General features: G+C 39.1%; 1 protein-coding gene across 16 annotated transcripts in view; it reads right to left on the bottom strand.

Annotated features, from left to right (window-relative positions):
- The window catches only part of nbeaa (neurobeachin a), a 162,906-nt gene extending 142,056 nt beyond the window's left edge, over positions 1-20,850 (bottom strand). For 10 of the 16 annotated variants that reach the window (XM_048181542.1, XM_048181543.1, XM_048181547.1 and 7 more), the window contains exon 1: positions 20,207-20,849. In XM_048181542.1, the coding sequence (XP_048037499.1) occupies positions 20,207-20,491 (285 nt within the window). In that variant the 5' untranslated portion in view covers positions 20,492-20,849. Of the gene's footprint in view, positions 1-20,206 lie in introns of all 16 variants that reach the window. The other 6 variants (XM_048181554.1, XM_048181545.1, XM_048181549.1 and 3 more) reach the window with 1 other exon arrangement.
- Between the last annotated feature and the right edge of the window lie 377 nt (positions 20,851-21,227).

The raw sequence follows: 21,227 nt of genomic DNA, 5'->3' as shown, positions 1-21,227 counted from the left end.
TTTGGGAGTCAAAATAGAGTGTTTTAAGATCTTCAATATGCGCTCGATGTGAGCCCCACACCTTTTCTGAACAAGAAAACAAGCTGAATGTAACATTTTTCTGTTCTACATTTACCCATGACTATAGATCAGATGCCCATTGGCAGTCAGGACTGCAATGAAAATACAGACTGCAATCCATGCTTTTTCTACCCTTAATCGATGTGGAATTAAATGGGTGGCTGGTTTGTACTGAGTTGAGAAGGGAAGACAGAACAAATTGAGGTGAATCAAATAACATGACCGATGAAAATCTGCATAAAACGTATTAGAGGACATTCGCAGATGTTGACAGTGAATAATTCAGACTGAAAACTCTTGTGGTAATACCAGAGGCATAACATTTATCATGTATCATTTCTTTCTCTTATAAACAGGTCTAACAGTGTGCTCTTACACATTGAGCGAAAGTGCTCATGCAAGCAACAGTAGTTCAAATCTAGCTCTACTGTCCCTACAGTGGTAAAAAGACCAAAACTAAAACTTGTTTGGATCTGACTCAACAAACCCCCTTTTTTGTGAGCCGTCCACATATCCCCAGCAAATGTAGCGACACTTCAAATGTACAAAGTGATAATGAGTCAAAAGATCAGCATTCCAGCCCACAAAGCCGACTCAAATCCTCTTGTCTGGCTTATCTTTGCCTTCCAACCCGCAGGACTGTGCTCTCAACACCAGAACCAACATAATGTGGGTCCTAAATAACCCTCTTGAGCTGTTTATTCCCCCAGCATGCAACACAATGGCCCTGTAGTGCTGGAAACAAGAGTCGGAAAGCTTCTCCTCTCCATCGCTGCCTCGGTTCTTCACTCTTGTTCTCTCTTCTAACCCTCCCCTTTCTGTTCCTCTCTCTACCGCCCTCCCTCTTCTAGTCTAATGCCAGACGAAGAATGAGTCAGAGCGGTGAGTACGCCAGAGGGCATGTTGGAGGACAGACCCTTTACCGGTGCAAGATTTTACTAGGCCAGACTGAGTTCGAGCCCACTGCGAGACCTTGTGGCAGTTGGAGGGATTTGGGTGAACTCAGAATTCAGAGGGTTGGTCCAACTTCCCCCATCTGAAGGGGGGAAAACTAAATGAGAAACACAGCATGTGCCCAAAAAGGGTGAAAGAAAAGAGAGAAAGACTAAACTCTAGAACTGTTTAACCATGACAATAGAGTGCTGCCATATGCTAGTTTTCCAACCTGGAAGTTAGCATCACCCAGGTTCCCTCGACAAAAAGTCAAATAGGATTTTTCCATTGGCTTTTTTGATTATTGCAGAAAATATGCTCTGTGACCAACAACAGTTTATGATTCTTACACATTTTGTTCATCAAGATAATCTTCACAAACAAACACAACTTTAATGAATTTTGAAGCCCCAATACAATCTCTAGAAGTAAAAAGCTAATGTGAAGCTATAAACAAACTACACCACGATCGCATGACTGCAACGTCACTATCACTATAATTCTGACAACTCTTTCGATCTTTATTTAAAATGTTGGAAAGTTTAAAACAAGTTGGAAAGGTTGACTTGGTATAGTTTGCATGCAAGAGCTCTAGTATGAACACAATGATGCTCTGAAGGAGGACTAATGAATATATGAGTTTTATTATTGATGATGTTTAATGTTCAAAAGATTCAGTTGGCATGCTAATTGCATTTGCGCCATGATATCTGTCCTAAAAAGTTCTTAAACAGTCTTTACTAGGGGTGTAACGGTACATGTATTCATCCTGAACTGTCACGGTACGGACGTCACGGTTCGGTGCATACAGTCAGGCGACGAATACAGTCATTCACAGGTGATCCACACTCCAATCCAAAAGAGGACGCATGTGGTAATACAATGCTGTTTAGTAACTGCCACAACAGGAAAAAGCACAGAAGAGACGATCTATGCATAGATATGTTTACGTGTAATCTCAAAGTGTTTCAACCACGGAAAGACATCAATAAAACAGCTTTATGCTGCGTTCACACCGAACGCATCTGGGGCGTCTGATTTACATGCTAAGTCAATGTAAACGCGCGTCTAGTCATCCTGCGGCGCGAATCAAGCGTATAGCACGGCGCGAATTGACCGTTCACGCGTCTGACGCGCGAATTGAGTGTCTGACGCCCTAGACGCCCAAGTTGAAAAATCTGAACTTTGGCGAAAATTCGCGGCACGTTAACCGATCAGGGACTCTGCTTTGGTAACGTGTTTATGACGTGATCAGCGGTGGAGACCAGAACAATGATAATAGTCTGTGTGTGGCCACCTATGATGTGTCATCATATTTTTTTATCGAGACAGGAATAAAAAGGACCTTGCCTGGAAGAGGATAAGCGAAGAAATTCAGACAATCTGGTTAGTTGTAAAACGCTTTGCATGATTTTAGCCGTTGATCATAGCCCACCTGCTCGCTATCGAAAAGCCGGCCGGCATAACAGAGTTAAATTGCCGCTACTAGCTTCCAACTGACAAGAAGACGTGTTTATTCAGAGGATCTGTGCAGAAAGACATGGAAGCCCCTCCCATGACGCGAATTCGCGTATGAACACACTTTGTTTAGACGCGTGAATAGAGCGAATTTGATGCGCGTCTGACTTCAAAATGTTCAAGCGTCCAACTAGACGCGTCAGACGCGAATTTGACGCCCCAGACGCGTTCGGTGTGAACGCAGCATAAAAATAATATCTCACGTAGCATTACATTTACCTCAGGCAAGTCATTTAGTGTCCACAGCGTATTAGTTCACTAGAGAAATTAACTTTAGAGGGCAGAATTTTGCTAAATATATGCACTTATATATTCATTATATTTACCTGTTAGTGATGTCTTAATTATTTAAAATATGCTTAAATAAATTTGTCATGAAAACAAGTTATGACAGCAACTGTGTAAATGATTATATTTAAAAAATGAATTGGAGTACAAAAATTATTGAAAAATAATTTTATAATTAGAAAGTTAATGCAAATCCTGCCTTATTTTTATTTTTTTTAGGTTCAGTGTTTATTATATCTAAAAAATAAATAGCAACTGAAATTATATTGTTAATTGTAACCTTTAATATTACAGGTAATGTGCAAGAAAGGGCTCTCTGAACATAGTTTACAGCATTAGCTGAGATCAAATTTTCTTACGGATAAAAAAAGTCTAATTATAATTGAATTTATTTCAATAAACCACTGTTTAATAAAAAAGCACTTTATGTGAACCGAACCGAACCAAACCGAACCGTGACTTTAATACCAAAGTACATACCTGGCCGTCATGTTTGTGTACCATTACACCCCTAGTCCAATCTGATTTTTTTTTTTTTTTTTAGGAGGTAAAAAAAAAAAACCCTGCACAAAATTTCCTGCAACTGCCATATCTTGTCAATATGTAGTATAGATAATTTATCTTAGATGTTACCCAAAATTGTTGTGGGTTAAATTATTGCAAGACCCACTAAACTAATCTTCAGATATGAATAAAGCTGCATTGTACTGTATTGTATGACTATTTACCTCAGATTTGAATGACCTAGATAATACACTACACTCATATCGCACCACTTTATAAAACAGATCAATTCCATCTGCAGCCTGCATTTATATTTTTAATAACTTAACGATATGTTGTCAGGCTTATACAGTCACATGGACCCCATACAGCAGAGTCTTTAGGTAAAACAAAAATGCCAGCTGGGGTGAAACATCATTGGAGCCTGTTTAATTCAGTCCATAAAGCATACCATGCTGCTTTTAGCGGGTGCAGGCAGCGGACAGGCAAAAAACTAGGCCAACATGAATTTCATATGACTCTCACCAAGTACAAGAAAGATGTGTGTGTGTGTGTGTGTGTAGTGGGGGGCTGGGTCGGGTGGAGCGAAAAAAATCAGTAAATCCGGCATCATATGCAGTGTGGTGGAGAATGCAATTGGCTGTCTGCACCACAAAAGTGTGTGTGTGTGTGTGTGTGTGACCCAGACACTAGTATCAGCGAAACTCTTTGCAGCAAAAAGATGGAGCTTGTGTATGATCAGAGCAGGCACCTGGTCTCGTTCACAAACAAAGACACATGCTAGCGTCTACATACGTGTGCAGAACTCAAAACGAATCCTAGTGCCTGGCTACTCTATCCGAAATCATCTCCCTACACAAGCACTTGTCATTTTTTGTGTAAATGTGCCTCTGGTCAGACGTGAAAAACAAAAATCACTCCAGCAGCAGAGAGACACGTGCATGTAAATGCGAGCACTTCTCCTCGAACAGTTCGACAGTGGGACTTAAAAGCATATTTTCTCCCTGCTGCCCTTTTCTATAATAGATCCGTTGCTGTCTGGAACATGCTGATGGAGAAATGAACCTCTTTTCTGAAAAGCACTGAATTAAAGAAATATGACCTTTTAGCAATTCTTTTGAGGAGATGGACATCTAGTCGTGCCTGCACTGATGTGTTTGATTTTACACAAACAGCACACACACTCACAAGAGATAGAAAAACAAGCCAATGTGCATCAAATGCCTTTGTGTTAATGCAGTAAGAGAAGTAGATGTGTGTAATCTAAAGGAGAGAGAGGAGAGGGGTTTGTTGTTTGGGTGGGGTGTCTGAAAAGGAGGGTGCGGTTTGCTAGATGCTGAAAAGCACCGTTACGTTTTTTGGCTATTTGACAAACATTATTCAAGATTAAAGTTGGGTAAAAATATACGTTTACAGATGGATTGTAATTCTCATTTGAACATTCTCAATATCGATAATTAAAATCCAGTCTGAATTGAATGTATTAATAGGCATGTGCTATGAAATAAATGCAAGACACATCTTTCCTCATAAGATGCTCAGAGTGACATGAAGCGTGACCAGCGTAGTCTAGTTCTATTCAATTCTATTCTAATTCAATTCTAGTCCAATGGCTCTTATGAACCAATTCTTTTTAGTGAATCAAAAATATATAGCACAACTAGTCTGATAGTCTGATTCATGAACAAATTATTTTTTGATCCTGTCTTTTTAATGAATCATTCAAAATGTCTCAAAAACGGCTATTTGAATCAGTCTGACGAATCCTTCCTTACTCACTGAATTCATCAGTTAATTTCAAAGGATACCTGTATAATTTACAGCAATATCTGAGAGAATTTATTTTATATACAAGCAAAAAAGACATCATAACCATTTTTAAAAAGAAATTAATACTTCTATTCAGCAAGGATACATTAAATTGATCAAAAGTGACAGTATAGACTTTCTGACATTGTTAAAAAGATTTCAATTTCTGTTCTTTCAGACTCTATTCATTAAAAAATCCTGTAAAAAATGTATCACAGTTTCCACAAAATAATAAGAAATGTTTCTTGAGCACCAAATCAGCATATTAGAATGATTTATGAAGGATCATGTGATGCTGAAGACTGGCGTAATGAAAATTCAGCTTTTCCATCACATAAATTATTGTAATAATATTTTACAATATTTCTGTTTTTGACTATTTTTGATCAAATAATTGATCAGACTTGGTGAAAGTAAGAGAATTCTTTCAAAAACATTTAAAAAAATCTTACCAACCCCAATCAAACAAAAACTGAATTGTATCCGATTAAAATCTAAATCAAATGCATATGAATCAACATCAAATTGGCAAATGTGCATCAATACAGCAGTGACACTCGACAGGTTTTGCTTCAGGTTTATGTTCGATGTGAAGTCTAGGTCCTGAATATAATGTACCATGATATTCTGTAGTGCAGTATGATATTCAGATACCCATTTGAGTATTTGGTGAGTGGTTTACAGCTTTATAAGTATATTTTGAGCCCTGATTTTCTTCTCAAGAACATCTCATTTGGTGCAGAACAGCTTATCCGACACATACCTGCCGATCACAGCTTCCAAGAGGCTTGTAATGCCTGGACGTACATGACATTCCTGCCAGCACTGGATGTCTGAGCTAAATAGAGACAACTTTGTTCACTATCGGGAACAAGAAAGAGTTTTATCCAACTTATCTGGAGATTTGATTGTGACATTGCAGTTTCACATTCCCAAATTCAACCTGGAAAATAACGACTCGCAAATCAACCGAACCCATTTCATTCACAGCGCAATGGCAGTTAATTAAAAAATGAAAACATGAACAGCAATAACAATGAACACACTATGATATAAGCATTTTTATTTGTTTGTCCTATTATTGTTCCCAAACTGAAGTTGTTTGCAGCTGAAAACCATCAAATCTATTTTCAATTTCAATCATTTCAGCAGAAGCAGGAGCTTTGTTATCAGATGGCGTGACAAAGACTGTCTACTCAGGAGTCAGAATCATTCCATTCTATTCAGTTTATCATTTCATTTTTTGATTGTTTTTTTAATGCTTACTCCCAGCATTTGTGCCTCACGTCTAGCCAAACGAGGTTCTGATTATTCAGAAAGAAATTGGAAGCCAGGTGGTACACAGTGTGTGTACACCACCATTACACTGCCTTTAGGACAAGAATGGTTTAAAAGTTCTATGAAAAGGTTTGTCCTTTATCATCACATTGTCTGGCCTCTGACATCAATGAATGTGTTTTGACCTTGCAGCAAACACTCCCAGGATTCTCCTCTCTAGAAGCTGTTTTATTGACATCTTCCCACTGTTGAAACACTGATTGAGTGATTACATGAGACATGAGAAATCTATATTTTCAACCTAGCCCTAGTTGCCTCCATTCACCCTTGATTTGTGTGCTAAACCTCTGCAAAACGTTCCACCTCACAAAACCAGTAAAGCCAGGCAAAATAACTATAACAGTATAAATATAACAGTAATGGCTGTGTAGCACTTTACCAACTTTATTTTCCAATGGACAGCTGACATCGACAAAGAAGTGTGGAATGATTCAGTTGAAATACGTTCCATATGGTACATGTTTCACTTACGCTGAGGTTAGAATTCTGCTGCCGTCAAACACAAGCAAATTTATGATCGTCTCCGACTCAAAAATCTAACTTCAATGTCAGATTCTGGGCTTTCATCCAGGGGATGCTGAAGAGAATCGTTCCCAGTGTGCAGAAGCTTGATGATAGACAATACCAACTTATCTGTTTTGAAACAGCTCTGAAATAGCATAGAGATTACATGCATAGAGACTCTCATTGGCAGAGATAAGAGTCGTGTTCGTGAAGCTTTATAAAGAAGGCCCTGGACAGTGAAGCACTGGTTGAACTACGTCATGATGGGGCACTGGTTCCAAAATTGGCAGGAAGACTGTACCGACCTAGAATTATGTTACAGTTCTTTTTTTTAAAACCCTCTTCTTTCATAAGGGCCTCTCAATATGAAAAGCTCTTTTATGAAAGGGGGTACTGCCCAAGTTGCAACCTTATCAAGTGGAATATAGCAGCCATTTTAAATCCAAACAAAAGGTCAAGATGAAAATCGTGGGAAAAGGATGATGTTTGTGCATCTAGCCCAGACCTAGGTGGAATCTGCGGACATTTTAACATTTGCTGCACTGATGTTGAGCAAATATGGATTTAAACATGGTAAAATGTGCTAAAGGGAGCTGAGAGTGATCTAGCCCAAAGGCCCGTTTACACCAAGAACGTAAACTATATTAGCATCCACACCAATGAGTGATTTATTTATTTATTTTTGCCATACCAGCATCTATGGCTATTTTCATGTCAATTTATGTATTTAAAGGTGTGTTCACACTTGGCATGTTTGGTTCAATTAAAATGAACCCTGGTGCGATTGCTCGATTAGTGCGGTTCATTTGAATAAGTGTGCCATCTAAACCCTGGTGCGCACCAAACAAGTGGACCGAAGCCGCTGAAAAGTTGGGTCTCGGTCTGCTTCCAACCGAACTCTGGTGTGGTTCGAATGAAATATGAATGCAACACAGACCAAAGACGTGTAAACAAACCAAAAACAGGACATGATGTCACAAGATGCGACCCTAAAATGGACAGAATGCTCAAGCATACCTGTTTTTTTCTCATTATAGTCGTGATATGCCCTATTACAGTTTGGTACAGACATCAGAACAACGGCCACTTGGCCAGATTTTCCTTTATGTGTGACGGAGGGATTCCTGCTGCTGTTTTGACTACTTTACACAATTATATATAAGCTCTTCATGAGTTCTTGCACTCAATAAAATGAACTTTCACTGTTGTTAGTTTCACTCAAACCACCCTTGTTCACATTACTTAAACTCATGTAACAACATGAACGTAATTTAACTGCATTGTTTCTACTAAAAATGAGTATTGTCAAATTTACTTAGTAAGTGTTTGTTCAGTCAACTTAATATTGCTGAGTGAAACGCACAAATTAATGTTGACTGGGCAGTGGATCCGTAGTTCCCAGCATGCTTTGCAAGGGACTGCATTAGGAGAGTAAATTTAGGGATTAAAGTATTATTTTATGTGTTTTTCAGTAAAGGGAAAGATGTTGTTAGTTTATCTTAGTGTTTAATGTTCATTTATGTTGGACATTTAGAGTAGTTTCTGTAATGTTTTTTAATTTTGTGGTTACCATTATGCAGAAGAGTGTTGCCTGTGTTTAGGCTGTGAACCTCATACATGCATGTTTAGGATAGAATTCCTGCTCTCAATTCAATTGACCCTTCGCAAAGACCCGCCCCCCCTTAGTTACTGCTGCTTTGTCCGACAAGCCGTGGCGCTGTCATGCCACGCACAGTAAAAAATACATCGTGGAGCAAAGAGGATACGGACAACACATCGACAGACAAGACAAAGCAAGTTACTTATGATATTAAACAAAGTCCCAGGTTTCAAACTGTGTAGTTTTTTTAAGAAATTCAAACAATAAAAAACGTTTTGTTGCTCTTTAATGTGTTGTGACCATGGTCATGCTGTAGCGCCTCAGCTCAAGAGACTCGTAAACTGATCATCTCTTACTACTAGTCCATTTATAGGATCAAATAAACATGAATGAATATGAGAATGCATGTTGTTTCAAACGCGGAAAGATGTCAATATACACAATTTTTCAAGTTTAACTCCACCGAGGTTAATTTTATAACTCCTGACTGCTTTGTCGGTGTTTGGCGTTCTGATTGGTTAGATCGCTTGTCAATCAAACTCCCGACGAAGGGTCAATTGAGTCTGTTCAATGAGTTATTTTTTGAGTGCATTTTGTAGAGCAAATAGTTCATTTAATAAGGTAAATTAAGTCAATAAATGTGTTCACCTTACATAATAAACATAACATTATTAATAAACTGCACATATAAATATTATGTAACAGTGAAATTCAAATTATTTGTATTTACTCAAAGAAATTTTGTCAGCTTTACTTTAAAATGCTTTTGTTCATACAACTAAATTGTTATTTGTACAAATTACTCAATATACTTGCGTGGAACCACTTGACGCTTCTTTTGTTAAGTAAATCCAACAATTCATTTTTTTGAGTGCAGCTGGTCAAAATACCATCATATAAACTATGCACATACAACAATAACATTTAGCCAAGCACACAGCATTCTATTGAATGTTCGGTAATTTTCGTCACCATATATATATATATGTCATAAAAGCCAACCAATCAGGTTGTGAACATATCCCTATGCCTTTAGGTTTGGTATCTTTAGGTTCATTGTTAAAAATGCCAATGTGAACGATAAGCAGACCAGGAGAAAAATGTTTTGTTTTGGGTTTTTTTTTTGTTTTGGTCCGGATGAAACTAACCAAGCGAACCGAACTAAAAGTGTGAACACACCCTAAAAGACACAAACAGTGGTAACATGCATTAGTATTGAAAATCCACACCAATGGGTGATAATGTTCTTTTTATTATAAGAGTGCTGCTGCAGTAAATGCTCGAGCTCTTTAAAGTCATATGGATTCTGATTTGATTTAAATGTTTATTGTTCATCAGCTGGAAAAAAATCATTGTGAAAAGGATTCCAACGATATCATTCCTGTGTCGTTATCATTATAGTTGTAGTGTGGACTTTTCTATTCTCAAAGAAATAGAATGATTATTAAAACTTTATCATCCTTGGTGTGAATGGCCCTTAACACTGGGTCATAACCAGAGACAATATGACAAAAACGATAAACCCTACCTGTTCCATATTAATATGGGACAGCGACAAGAAACAAGTCACAACGAAATTGGGCACACTTTGGGAAAATTACATCACTAATAGTTTAGCTTTTGAGAAAACATTGGATGCAAATATCAGTGGCCAACTGGTCATGGTGTGGAAAGGAAGAGCAGAAGTGCTAAAAGCCCCCAGTCATGCTCGCCGCGGGCAGCTAACAGGACACTGCTTTAACATGAAACGTGTCAAAATAAGCATGATGGTCACAGGAGAAAAAAAAACACATACATAAGTGAAAAAGAGCATGAGAGAAGTACTACAAAGTTGTCTTGATTTACAATCAATAAACGCATTATAGCTCAAGGTAAAAAATATTGTAGTAAATCTGCACATCAGGCATAGTCATGTACTGTAACATGATTTTAATCAATGCCTGTGTCCTTGCTTTATGTCCATCTGCCCGAGGATAAAATATGGACACAGCAAGCTGTGACACCCGCAGATGTTCAGCTTCGTCCTTCCCAACAAATCAGTCTCATACTGAGTGATGTTATGCAGTTCTTTACTGGATGACTTTGTGTGTGTACATCAACATAAACATTTTGTACATGCATATTAAAGCAAACTAAATGTCAAATAGTTGTGTCTGTTTTTTAAAATCGACATAACATATCAGAACCTTTACCTAGAGGTTACCACACATTATTAAGCCATGTTGAGCCCTGATGCTCATGTAGGAAATCCCAAATCATTTTCTATCTAATACACTGGTGATAAAATTAATCTTTCCGTTTGTACTTGGAATGATAATTTTTACATTAAAACTCACAATACTGTTCATCTGACTTACTACATATATAAAATATTTCACAGACCTGCCAGCTAAAGAACTGTATGCCTGAATGTGATTCATAAAGCATTTTAGTGAGAGTGGCCCTTGCACCTTGTTATGAATGTAATCTATCACGATACATTGCTCACAAAGCATTCTCCATGTCAGACAAGAGCATGAATCACTTCCATCTACATAACTAATGAGTGAAGTCAATAATGACGAATGCCAGGAGCTGCACCTTGCCTGTATGCACTTGGTCTCTAATGAAACCGCCAGATTTAATGAAATTCTTGTCTCAAGGTCTTCACAAAGACAGATGTTATAATTCAAGCTCAAGCAATTTACATTGAAACAGGAAGTTTGGGCATAGAGAAGGAAGGACAAATCTTTTTGTTAGATCCAATGGTCTATAGTTACGCCAGCTGCAGGTGGTGATAAGGAGGGACATTCTCATACCAGAGGGCATCTGATTGGACAGAAATCTGTGTAGTGCAAGATGAGTCAACAATATTGTGTCTCCCTTTTCCCAAAGAGAAAGACTATAAATTTTGCATTCAAAAGTTTGGGTTAGTAAGATTTTTTTTTTTTTTTTTTTTTTAAGAAATTCATACTTTTATTCAGCAAGGACTCATTTATGTATTTTTACATATTTTATGTAATGTAAATTATTGTATCATGTAAATTATTTATATTAATAAGTTATATTTCAAATAAATTCTGTCCTTTTACAATTTCAAATCAATTAACCAACTAATATTCCATAAAAATATTATATGATAAATATGTTTCTTGAGCACCAAATCAGCACGTTAGAATGATTTCTAAAGGATCATGTGACACTGAAGACTAGTAATGATGTAATGAAGTAATGATGTTAAAAATTTAGCTTTGCCGTTGCAGAATTTTTTTTTTTTTTTTAAATATATAAAAATAGTAAATAGTTATTTTACAATATGAGTTACAATATGAGTGATTTTACTGTATTTTTGATTAAATAAATGCAGCCTTGGTGAGAATAAGAGACTTCTTTCAAAAACCTTAAAATATCTTACTGACCTCCACCTTCTGAACTGTATCGTGTACATTAGCTAAAAGTGATTTTAAATGTTTCATGAATACTCGCATATAAATGACCTCAAAGCTAAAATACATGCACTAAAAACCACAAAACACCAATTTACATTTTGCAGGGTCTTTAACTCCACTGTGGCAGAGGCAGAGAGCACACATCCCCTTCTCTCTGAAAGCTTTCAGCGCTGAACGATGATGCAGCACTGTCACAGGTTAATGCAAGCACTTTCATTAAAGCAAGAGATCAGTCTTACAGTAGGAGGTAAAGAAGATTACCATGGCTTTGTTCACATATTCATTAGCTACTGTCACATCTGCTTGATCTCTGAAATGTAAATGTACAGTAAACAATTAATTAATTGATTATGCAGCTTATCTGATTGTGAGAGTCTGATTTCATATCCGCTATTGTTGATTAGTTCTGCAGACAAACAAAGTGATCCTATAGGCTACCTGCGCTGTGCCATTTTACGTTCCCCTGTGCTCTTCTGACCTTAGAGATTACTGATCCAGTGTAAGGAAGATTTGCATGTTCTTTGTCTTACGCTGTGCGGTCTCATAGCGTTCTGTTCATGGCTACGTCCTGAATGAGCGTTATAGAGCTGTGCTGCTGTCTCTGTGGTCAACGAGGACTGTTTGTGCTGACTGTGCACAGCATCCTGACCTTGGTGATTCTGCAGAGTGGATGTGAATAATGAGATGATCCCTTTGGACAGACAACAACAGCTCAGCCACAAGAGAGCGCGAAAGAAAGAGAGAGGGAGAGAAAGATGCTCCTAATGTGTACTTAAGATACAAACAGACACCTCTAAGCATATATCATACATTTCAATATTAAAACGCATACTAACTAGACGTGATGTGAGAAAGTGCATCGCATAGCACTACGGAGCCTCGCCCAACATAAAATCCTGCCAAAAGTTTAGGGTCATTTAGATTTTTTTTTTTTTTTTTTTTTTTTAGAAAATTAATACTTTTTTTAAAAGGTAGGGTAGGCAATTTTGGAGAGGCTAGCAATAGCGAGCTAGCTTTGAAAGCATAAGAACCCACCCTCCATTCAAAGCGCCTCCAAAGCCACGCCTCCTTCAAAACACATGAACGCATACAGCGGGGAGCAAAAAAAGCGTCACGAAAGACCGCGTTAAACTACCTTATGTCTCAAAGCACATAACATTACAATAATAATGAACAAACAACTTAAAGAGCAATGACTGCTGCAAATTTATTTCGGCCTTGATAGTGTGCATCATGCCCTATCTCTTTGAATGGGGAAACATCAAATTCTCCAAAACTGTTCGCCAACCTTATGATTACATTTCATATTTGAAATCACCAATGAATTCTGACAACAGCTGTCTTATAAATGTTGTATCCAAACGCTCGAATCATGACAAAAAACTGTATTTTTTAGGCTGGATCAAGCTAATGCGCATGCGCAGACCTAAATGCGCGTCTCTTCTGCCATGTTTCAGAGGCGCGCGTCTGACTGTTTCTATAGAAACCGGTGCTTCTAACGGCTGCTGCAGTGACGCGATGACTTTACCAGTCGGCGATTGGCTCTTATTTAGAAGACGGGACTTATTCCGCCATATTGCGCGTTACACTTTCTCCCATTCAAAACAATAGGAGTGACACGTCTTGTGTTATTCTATAGGTCTTTGGTATAACATCACAGGTTTCCATCTCTTCCAAATTACAGTAGTTATGGTGTGAATGCAGGTGGAGGAACTGTAAAAGGGTGGCTGCTGTTTTGGTTGTGGTGCTTGGTGACTGACCTCTGCATAGCATGAAACACACTGACGACATGTGATGTCTGGGCGAGCAGGGTGCGCGGAGGTACATTGACAGGCAGGCAGGACAAACATTTTATGGTCCAATGCCTTCAATAAATACATTTAGACCACTTTAAGTCACAATATGCAAGATTTTTAGATTAAAATATCCAAAAACCACTAGAACAGTGTTATATATTTTGTTGACTTGTGTACTTACATTATCCCAAATGTTTCCAAGAATGTTTAAATCCAGAGAAATAAGCAACTTTAAGCAGGAGACGGACCATGTCCATGTGTCGTCTATCAGTGACATCGTTCCAGCGTTACCCTCGGTTTCCAGTTTTATATTGTAGAAACCATGGAAACACCAAAGACGCTTTAATATATGATGTGTTTTATTAGACAGGTGAGCAACTGTTTGGATACATTCATCGACAGAAAACTAATCATTGTTATATAGCTCAACACATTAAATATTACTGTTTAAATATTGTTTTCTTGATTTACAGCAATACCCTGCCTAATATCCATCTAGCTTACTGCAGTGTGCAACAAGTGTCTTATAATAGCCGCAGAGCAAATGCAGAGTGTAGCACTATAACAACTTTCAACACACAAATGCATCTAAAATAAAACAGCACTGCTTTACCCCACATACGCATGACCGGAAGTTGCGGAAGCACTCGTCTGCGGCATAATAAAAGCTTCACTGCTCTCGAGCCGTGTGTTGTGCTCGTCTCTCATTAGCAATCGCTCCAGCGGCTTTGTTCAGCTACAGCCTGCTTCATACTACAGTAATGTAAATAAATCATTAACACATTAGCTCATCCATGAATATGATTTCTGCCCAAGTCTCATCGGATTCTTTTCCACCGGCTGTAGATGTGAAGACAACACCTCCCATGATTCCACGAAATCAAGGCGTCATCGAGCTACGCCTTTGTTTTGAATAAGCAACCTCTAATGGCAAAAATGACATGTTGTGCCTTTAACTTAGTGTTTGCTTTCAGGATGTGAAGAGACTTTCAACCAGCATAACAAAAAAAATGTTTTTGGAACAAAATCACCTACCCTGCCTTTAAGAAAGGATGCATTAAATTGATCAAAAGTGAAAGACATTCTTAATGTCTATAAAAGATTCGTAAAGAATCCTATTTCAAATAAAGGCTTTTATTTTGAATTTTCTATTCATCATAGAATCCTGAAAAAAATGTATCAGGGTTTCCACAAAAATATTAAGTTGCAGAACTTTTGTCAACTTTGATAATAACAAGAAATGTTTGAGCACCAAATCAACCGCATTTTCGTTTTCATTGCGCACAGAAAAAATGCTCGACACTGATAAGGACACAGATTAACTCATTTACATGGTTTAAAATATTTACTACTTTTACACACACCAGTAGCTTTAGTGTCAAATAAACTATTTTGTATATCCTCCTGTCCAGATCGCAAAGCAGATCCAGTTGGCCGGGAAAAGATGACAACAGTTGGTATGGTGGGAAGCAAGCAGCAAAATCCCATGGTGCCGTTTCCATGGCAACTATGATGCTTCACTAATGGCAGGGGAGACTAAACGTCAGGCCCTCGGTGCCAGTCTGTGCATGTGTGTGCGTTACGTGGGGGTAGAGAAAAGAGAGAGAGAAAAGCAAAGGGGAAAAAACGACAGACAGTGAGCAGATTGGCTCAGTGTGCCTCTCTGAATGGCGGAAGGTGAAGGACGACTACGCATCAAAGAAAGGCAAATAAAATTACTGTATAAACAACATTGCATCTCCCTCGCCATGCACCCAAATTGCCACTAATATTATAATTTCAGCCTACATATTTCCAGTAACCATGTAAAGTAAACTGGAATTAATGTAATACAGTACAGCAATCAAAAAGACGAAGCCCGTTTCCTGATTTATCTGAGGGTGAACTCCGCAAGATTGCAGCGACGACTACAATAGTAACTATGTCAGATCCACAGGGAGCTGTGAGCCCTGCATACAGTCAGGGAAGTCTTCATATGAGCCACGCTAAATAAAAGACACTGTGACCCTATACACATCAACAGAAGTGATTTGAAAATAGACCAGCGGTAGGATTACAGTAAGAAATTGAGTCTTAAAATACATCTGGTAGCTAGGCTGCTCATCAATTGCTCGTAATAAACTAGAGCATAAAGTACATTTGCATGCTTGCATGCTGTCTGGCACATTATAAGGAACTGCCCTCATGAAGAGGGCCACAGGACACTCTTTCATCCCTCTGCCAGATCAAGCCCTCTCAACACCTCCTGCGTGTGTCATTTGTTCAGAAGCTGGGTGGCAGGGATGTCTGGCATACCACTGTAAGGCCATGAGGTTGAGGACGAGTCTAATTACATTCAGGGTCTAACAGCAGTGCTTCACAACATGTGTTCTCTGGTCTGAATTTCAATAGCAAGTAGGGAGACACTGAAAAAAAAAAAAGGGCTTTTGAATCTAGCACACTGTACGAATTAGCCCTCAGAAACTGGCAAAAGACGAAGCCTACAGAAACAATCCATCATATGCGAACTCATCAAATGCCTTCAAAAGCAGAACAACCAAACCAAAGGTGAATCCTGTTCGGAGTATCTTTTTTTTTCCTGAAACGCATAAGACCTCTCCCAAGCCCTGCGGAATCGCCAATTAATTAAGGTGATCGGTACATCTGCTCTGTTAAATGGCATTCACCATCAATCGATACTGGCTGTACTCAGGCACAAGCAGCGGTTTCAGACGAAGCTGAATAATACATAAGGTCTACCCCACCTACAGCTGTGTATCGGCATTGTGCCAAACGCCATGTGATGCTTCTCTGTTTCCCTAGTGCACAATAATACGGCTATTATGTTCTTTGACCAGCAGCATTCTCTCTTAAAAAACGATGGCAACCATAATTTCTGCCAAAATACCATAATTGTTAGTTATTGTTACTATTGCAACATTAAAATAATCAAAGGGATTCCCTTTAGTGTAAAACATTTTTATTAATGACTGATGAATTGTGTAGACTTGCAGTAACAATAATCTTAGTAACTGTGGTATTTTGAAACCATTCAATGTGCATTTCACAAATAAAAAATTCTCCATTGTGACTGAAGCAGTCAATATGGGCCAACAATGCACATCATCACGACAAATCCATTCCTCCCCACATATGAAAATCAATTTGTTGCAGGACCACATGTTTGGGAAAGTGCTGTAGTGCTTTTGTTACCATGTAGTTTTATCATAATACACGACATCTAAAGCCCCATACCCTTTCATACAAGAAGAGTAGGCCTATTAAATATTATTAAATAGAGAGAGCGAGAGAGAGAGAGTGTGTTCAAATTTGATTAAAGGTGCAATATGTAAAATGTTCTGTCCGCTAGAGGTCGCTAGAGGCCTATTCAAAACAAAGGCGTAGCTTGATGACGCCAAGTTTTAGCACGGAATCTTGGGACATGTGGTCTTCACCTCAACGTCCGGTGGAAAAGAATAGGGATAGGACTCGGGCAGAAATCGTGTTCATGGATTATTAACAATGCTGTAGTATGAAGCAGAGCAGGACCGAGTGTTGTGGGATCTGAACGAGGCCGCTGGAGCGATTGCGCAACTCACGCCTCAGGAGCAGCTGAACTATTATAATGCCACAGTCGCCGGTACCGCTTCTGCTTTTCCGGTCATGAGTATGAGTTAACGCAGCTCTGTTTATCATATTAGATACATTTGAGTGTATTGAAAATGGTGCTATAACGTTACTCTGTGCGTTCACTCGGTGGCTGCTGTGAGACACTGTTGCACACTGCAGTAAGATAGATCGATTTTAGAATATTATATTAAATGCTGGATGGCTTGTGTTGATAAATGGCATGCAATTAATTTTAAAACGTATTGTATGATGGAGAAAATGCTGTATTACTGTTACTAAAAATAAAGCTGCATCTGATTATGCTATGTTAGCTACTTCACAAAATAATGTTTTTGTCTGAGGCATGGTAAAGCATGGTACTCGCAAAAAAAAAAAAAAAAAAATCAAGAAAATTAGATTTAAACAATAAGACTAAACATGATGAGCTACCGAGGGTAGCGCGGGTATGACGCAATTGACAGGCGACTGCTCACATGTCCCGGAGCCTTGGTTAAAATTGCAATTTTCTAACGATTTACAAATAGTTACAAACATTTGGGATATTGTAAGTGCTCAAGTGAACAAAATATATAACACTGGCCTAGTGGTTTTTGGATATTTTACTACATATTGCACCTTTAATAGATTTTCAAAATAACTATCTACTGTTGCTAGTAGGCAAATAGTGAAAGGCCAGAATATGTTCTACAAATATGGGCTATTTTATATAACACTGAAAATTTGCTAGTTGTGACTGTTAATGTGTTCTTGACAATGTTACAGACTACAGAGTGTACAAAGCTTCTCATGACAAAAACTATGTGATATTTACATATTCTACACTTGAAATGGGCCAAAATTAGCCAAAAACAAACAACAGAAGGGCTATGGGCTGACTGGATGTCAAGTGACCGGTTTAAAACGTTCATCGTCCGCTTCGTATTCTCCGAAGCGCAGCATACAATAGGAAGTGCGTTGGTATTTCATTCCGATCTGAAACACCGAACTCAATGGAGTCACATGACCCGCCGGTAGCTCCAGCTAGGAAAGGGATCGAACCGCCTCTCCGCCGTGGTGCTGCGCTACTCTCCTCAGTTTAAATCGCGTTGGCTCGAGGTTTCAGAGCACATCACCACTGCAGCAGCCCCCACCCTCCTCCTCCTCCGCCACCTGCTTCCACATGCACGGCTACAGGAACTCTGCATCCCTGCGCATAGAGCAACTGCTGCAGCATCCCTTCACTGGAATCACCACTGACATGTTTCTAAACACCCAGCACTCTAAATTAATGACCCACTGGAAACTTCATGACCGACGCCTTCTATTAAAGAGTAAACGGCCTTATCGCTGCAGTAAGCACCAATTGTGACCATAAATCGAACGCTTACGGTTTCTATAGTGCATATAATTACCCAGCAAGCCTTGTAAACACGTTTTGCTAAGTCGTGGAATGGGGATAACGTCATAGATACGTTTTCACAACGTTGCAGAAACATTGTTAAGAGGTTGCTAGCACGCAGTTTTAAGAACTGATACTAAATATAGGCCTACCTTCGAAAACTGTGAGTAACCAACACCTAAATATTCTCAAGACATTACTCTCATGAGGTATTTTCAAAACTTTTTAGAAGTTAACAAAATTTGTCCTGAGGTAAAAGTGTTTTACCTCAGAAAACCTGTCGAACTCAATGTGCGTGTGCCGCTCATGTCGTTTAACGTTTTTTTCCTCTCATTCAAACATCCTCCATTCAAAAAAAAACATATTTGCAGTTTGTAAATAAAAGAAAAGAAAATAAAACGTAGGCAAATACGCTCACTCCTTTCCATTTTGGTTTTGTTTTCATCGTAAAGAACATCATATTGTCTTTTTTTAATCTGAGGTGTAATTTCTAGAACTTTTTTTTTTTTTTTTTTTTAACTGCGACGTTACCTGACTGCAACGTTGTCACATGTTAAAACGTTTCATGCTTGCTAGTACAGCTTTAAGGAGGCCTGTCTCGGCAAATTGTAATTATTGATAAGGACGTCGGTAAAGAAATTCTCCATTCCTTCCTTCAAAACAACAATCCTCCCAGCATCCCATGCAGCGGGCATTACTGAATCTGTGTTAATACGTTTTCTAAGCCGTTTCATAACAAGAATTCAGTTAAAGCCCGCTTTAATCCACCTCGCTTACCAGCCTGTGGCCTCCATGAGCAAAAACAGCAGCCATATCTAACATATACGCACACAGGAGGATATAACAGGTGCCGAAACACACACAGCATACTATTAAAGCTTAAAAATAAGAGGCATCACAGACCACACGTTAACGCGCTCTGAATATTAATTACACCCACACTGCTGTACATCTATGAGAATTAATCCATGTATGCCTGCGTCGCGTAACACCCACCAGTCATATTTACACATCAAAAACGGAACCCATATTCGGAAATATCGTTTTGATAACACAAGACCTGTGTTTTGTATGTCGTCTAGGCGAGAATTATTAATCTAATCGCATATTCCGCGAAAGAAAAGATGCATTCCCTTATTTGGCGAGTCATTGTTGCAGGCCGGCGTGTTGATACACTGTCAATTTTGCGATCACTATGTAATAGTACGCTGGGAAAATGAATTATGACGTTATGTGTACGATATTTTGTCACCCCAAAGCAAAGCTGCTAGTAATGAATCTAAATGGGATGTCAACAAAAGACAGGGTGACATTCCTCAGGGTAATATTTCTGGCTTTAGGGCATTTGATCAAGAAATCAATTCAAATATGACATCATCTTATAACACCAAGCGCGCTAAATAAAACATGCGTTCAATACTCTATATATGCAGATGCTTACCAGATTTAAAACTGTCTCCACGATATCTCTGTTGCTAACCTCCCCGACCTGGATCAAACCGATGAGCACGGCGAATTTCATCTTGATATTCCGGATCGGAACCGAAGGGTTTATCACCCCGGCCGGTAGAACCACGGCGCCCGATCCAGACACCATCATGTCCCCGGTAACGGAGCCCGTTACGACTTGCTGCCCCGAGCCCGGTGGTGCTGCTGGTGGTGGGGGGGCTTCTCGGTCCGTGAGCGAGGCGGAACCCGGTGCCAAAACCGGTTTCTCGCTCGACATTTCCGACCCGAATCCCAAAAAGGAGCGGTCGCCTCGGTCTCACCTGCTTTTGTATCACCGAGCACTGAGCAGCAGCATCAAATACAGATGAAAAAGGAAAATTCTCGATCAGGTGTCACAAGGCTGTCCTCCTCCTCCTCCGAGATGTGCACATCCAAACCCGATGCTTGCAGCCGTTCAGAGGGATGCACAGAATGAAATCACGTCTAATGTTTGGCGAAACGGTCCCTCTCTCCTCCCGATGTCAGCCGAAGATCGGTGCGGTGTCGGACTGTGTTGTCTTTCTCAGGACGCCATATTGACGCCCCCTGTCTGCGGGAGCGCTCACCACGCCTGCGTGCTGCTGCCCGACTGTCAATCAAAAGGTGGTAACCAAGCAGGAGCACGTGCGCGCGTCCCATTAATAGGTGTCTCAGCATTAGGCAAATCAGATTAATGTTTTGTTGACTATAAAAATTATAGTGGGATTATTTTGGACCGTTAAACAATTGTAAATAATGCCTTAGTCCAATGATGCGATCATAATGTGACATTCTCTCTCACTCTTTCACAGTATATACAGCTTAAAGGGTTAGTTCACTCAAAAATGAAATTTCTGTCATTAATTATTCACCCTCATGTCGTTACAAATCCGTAAGACCTTCGTTCATCTTCAGAACACAAATTAAGATATTTTTAATGAAATCCCAGAGGATTTTTTTATCTCCCATAGAAAGCAACGAAACCACATTCAAGG

This window comes from Megalobrama amblycephala, linkage group LG2, assembly GCF_018812025.1.
Source record: "Megalobrama amblycephala isolate DHTTF-2021 linkage group LG2, ASM1881202v1, whole genome shotgun sequence".
Lineage (NCBI taxonomy): Eukaryota > Metazoa > Chordata > Actinopteri > Cypriniformes > Xenocyprididae > Megalobrama > Megalobrama amblycephala.
Note: the sequence above shows the minus strand (reverse complement) of the source record. Positions and strands in the feature narration are given on the sequence as shown.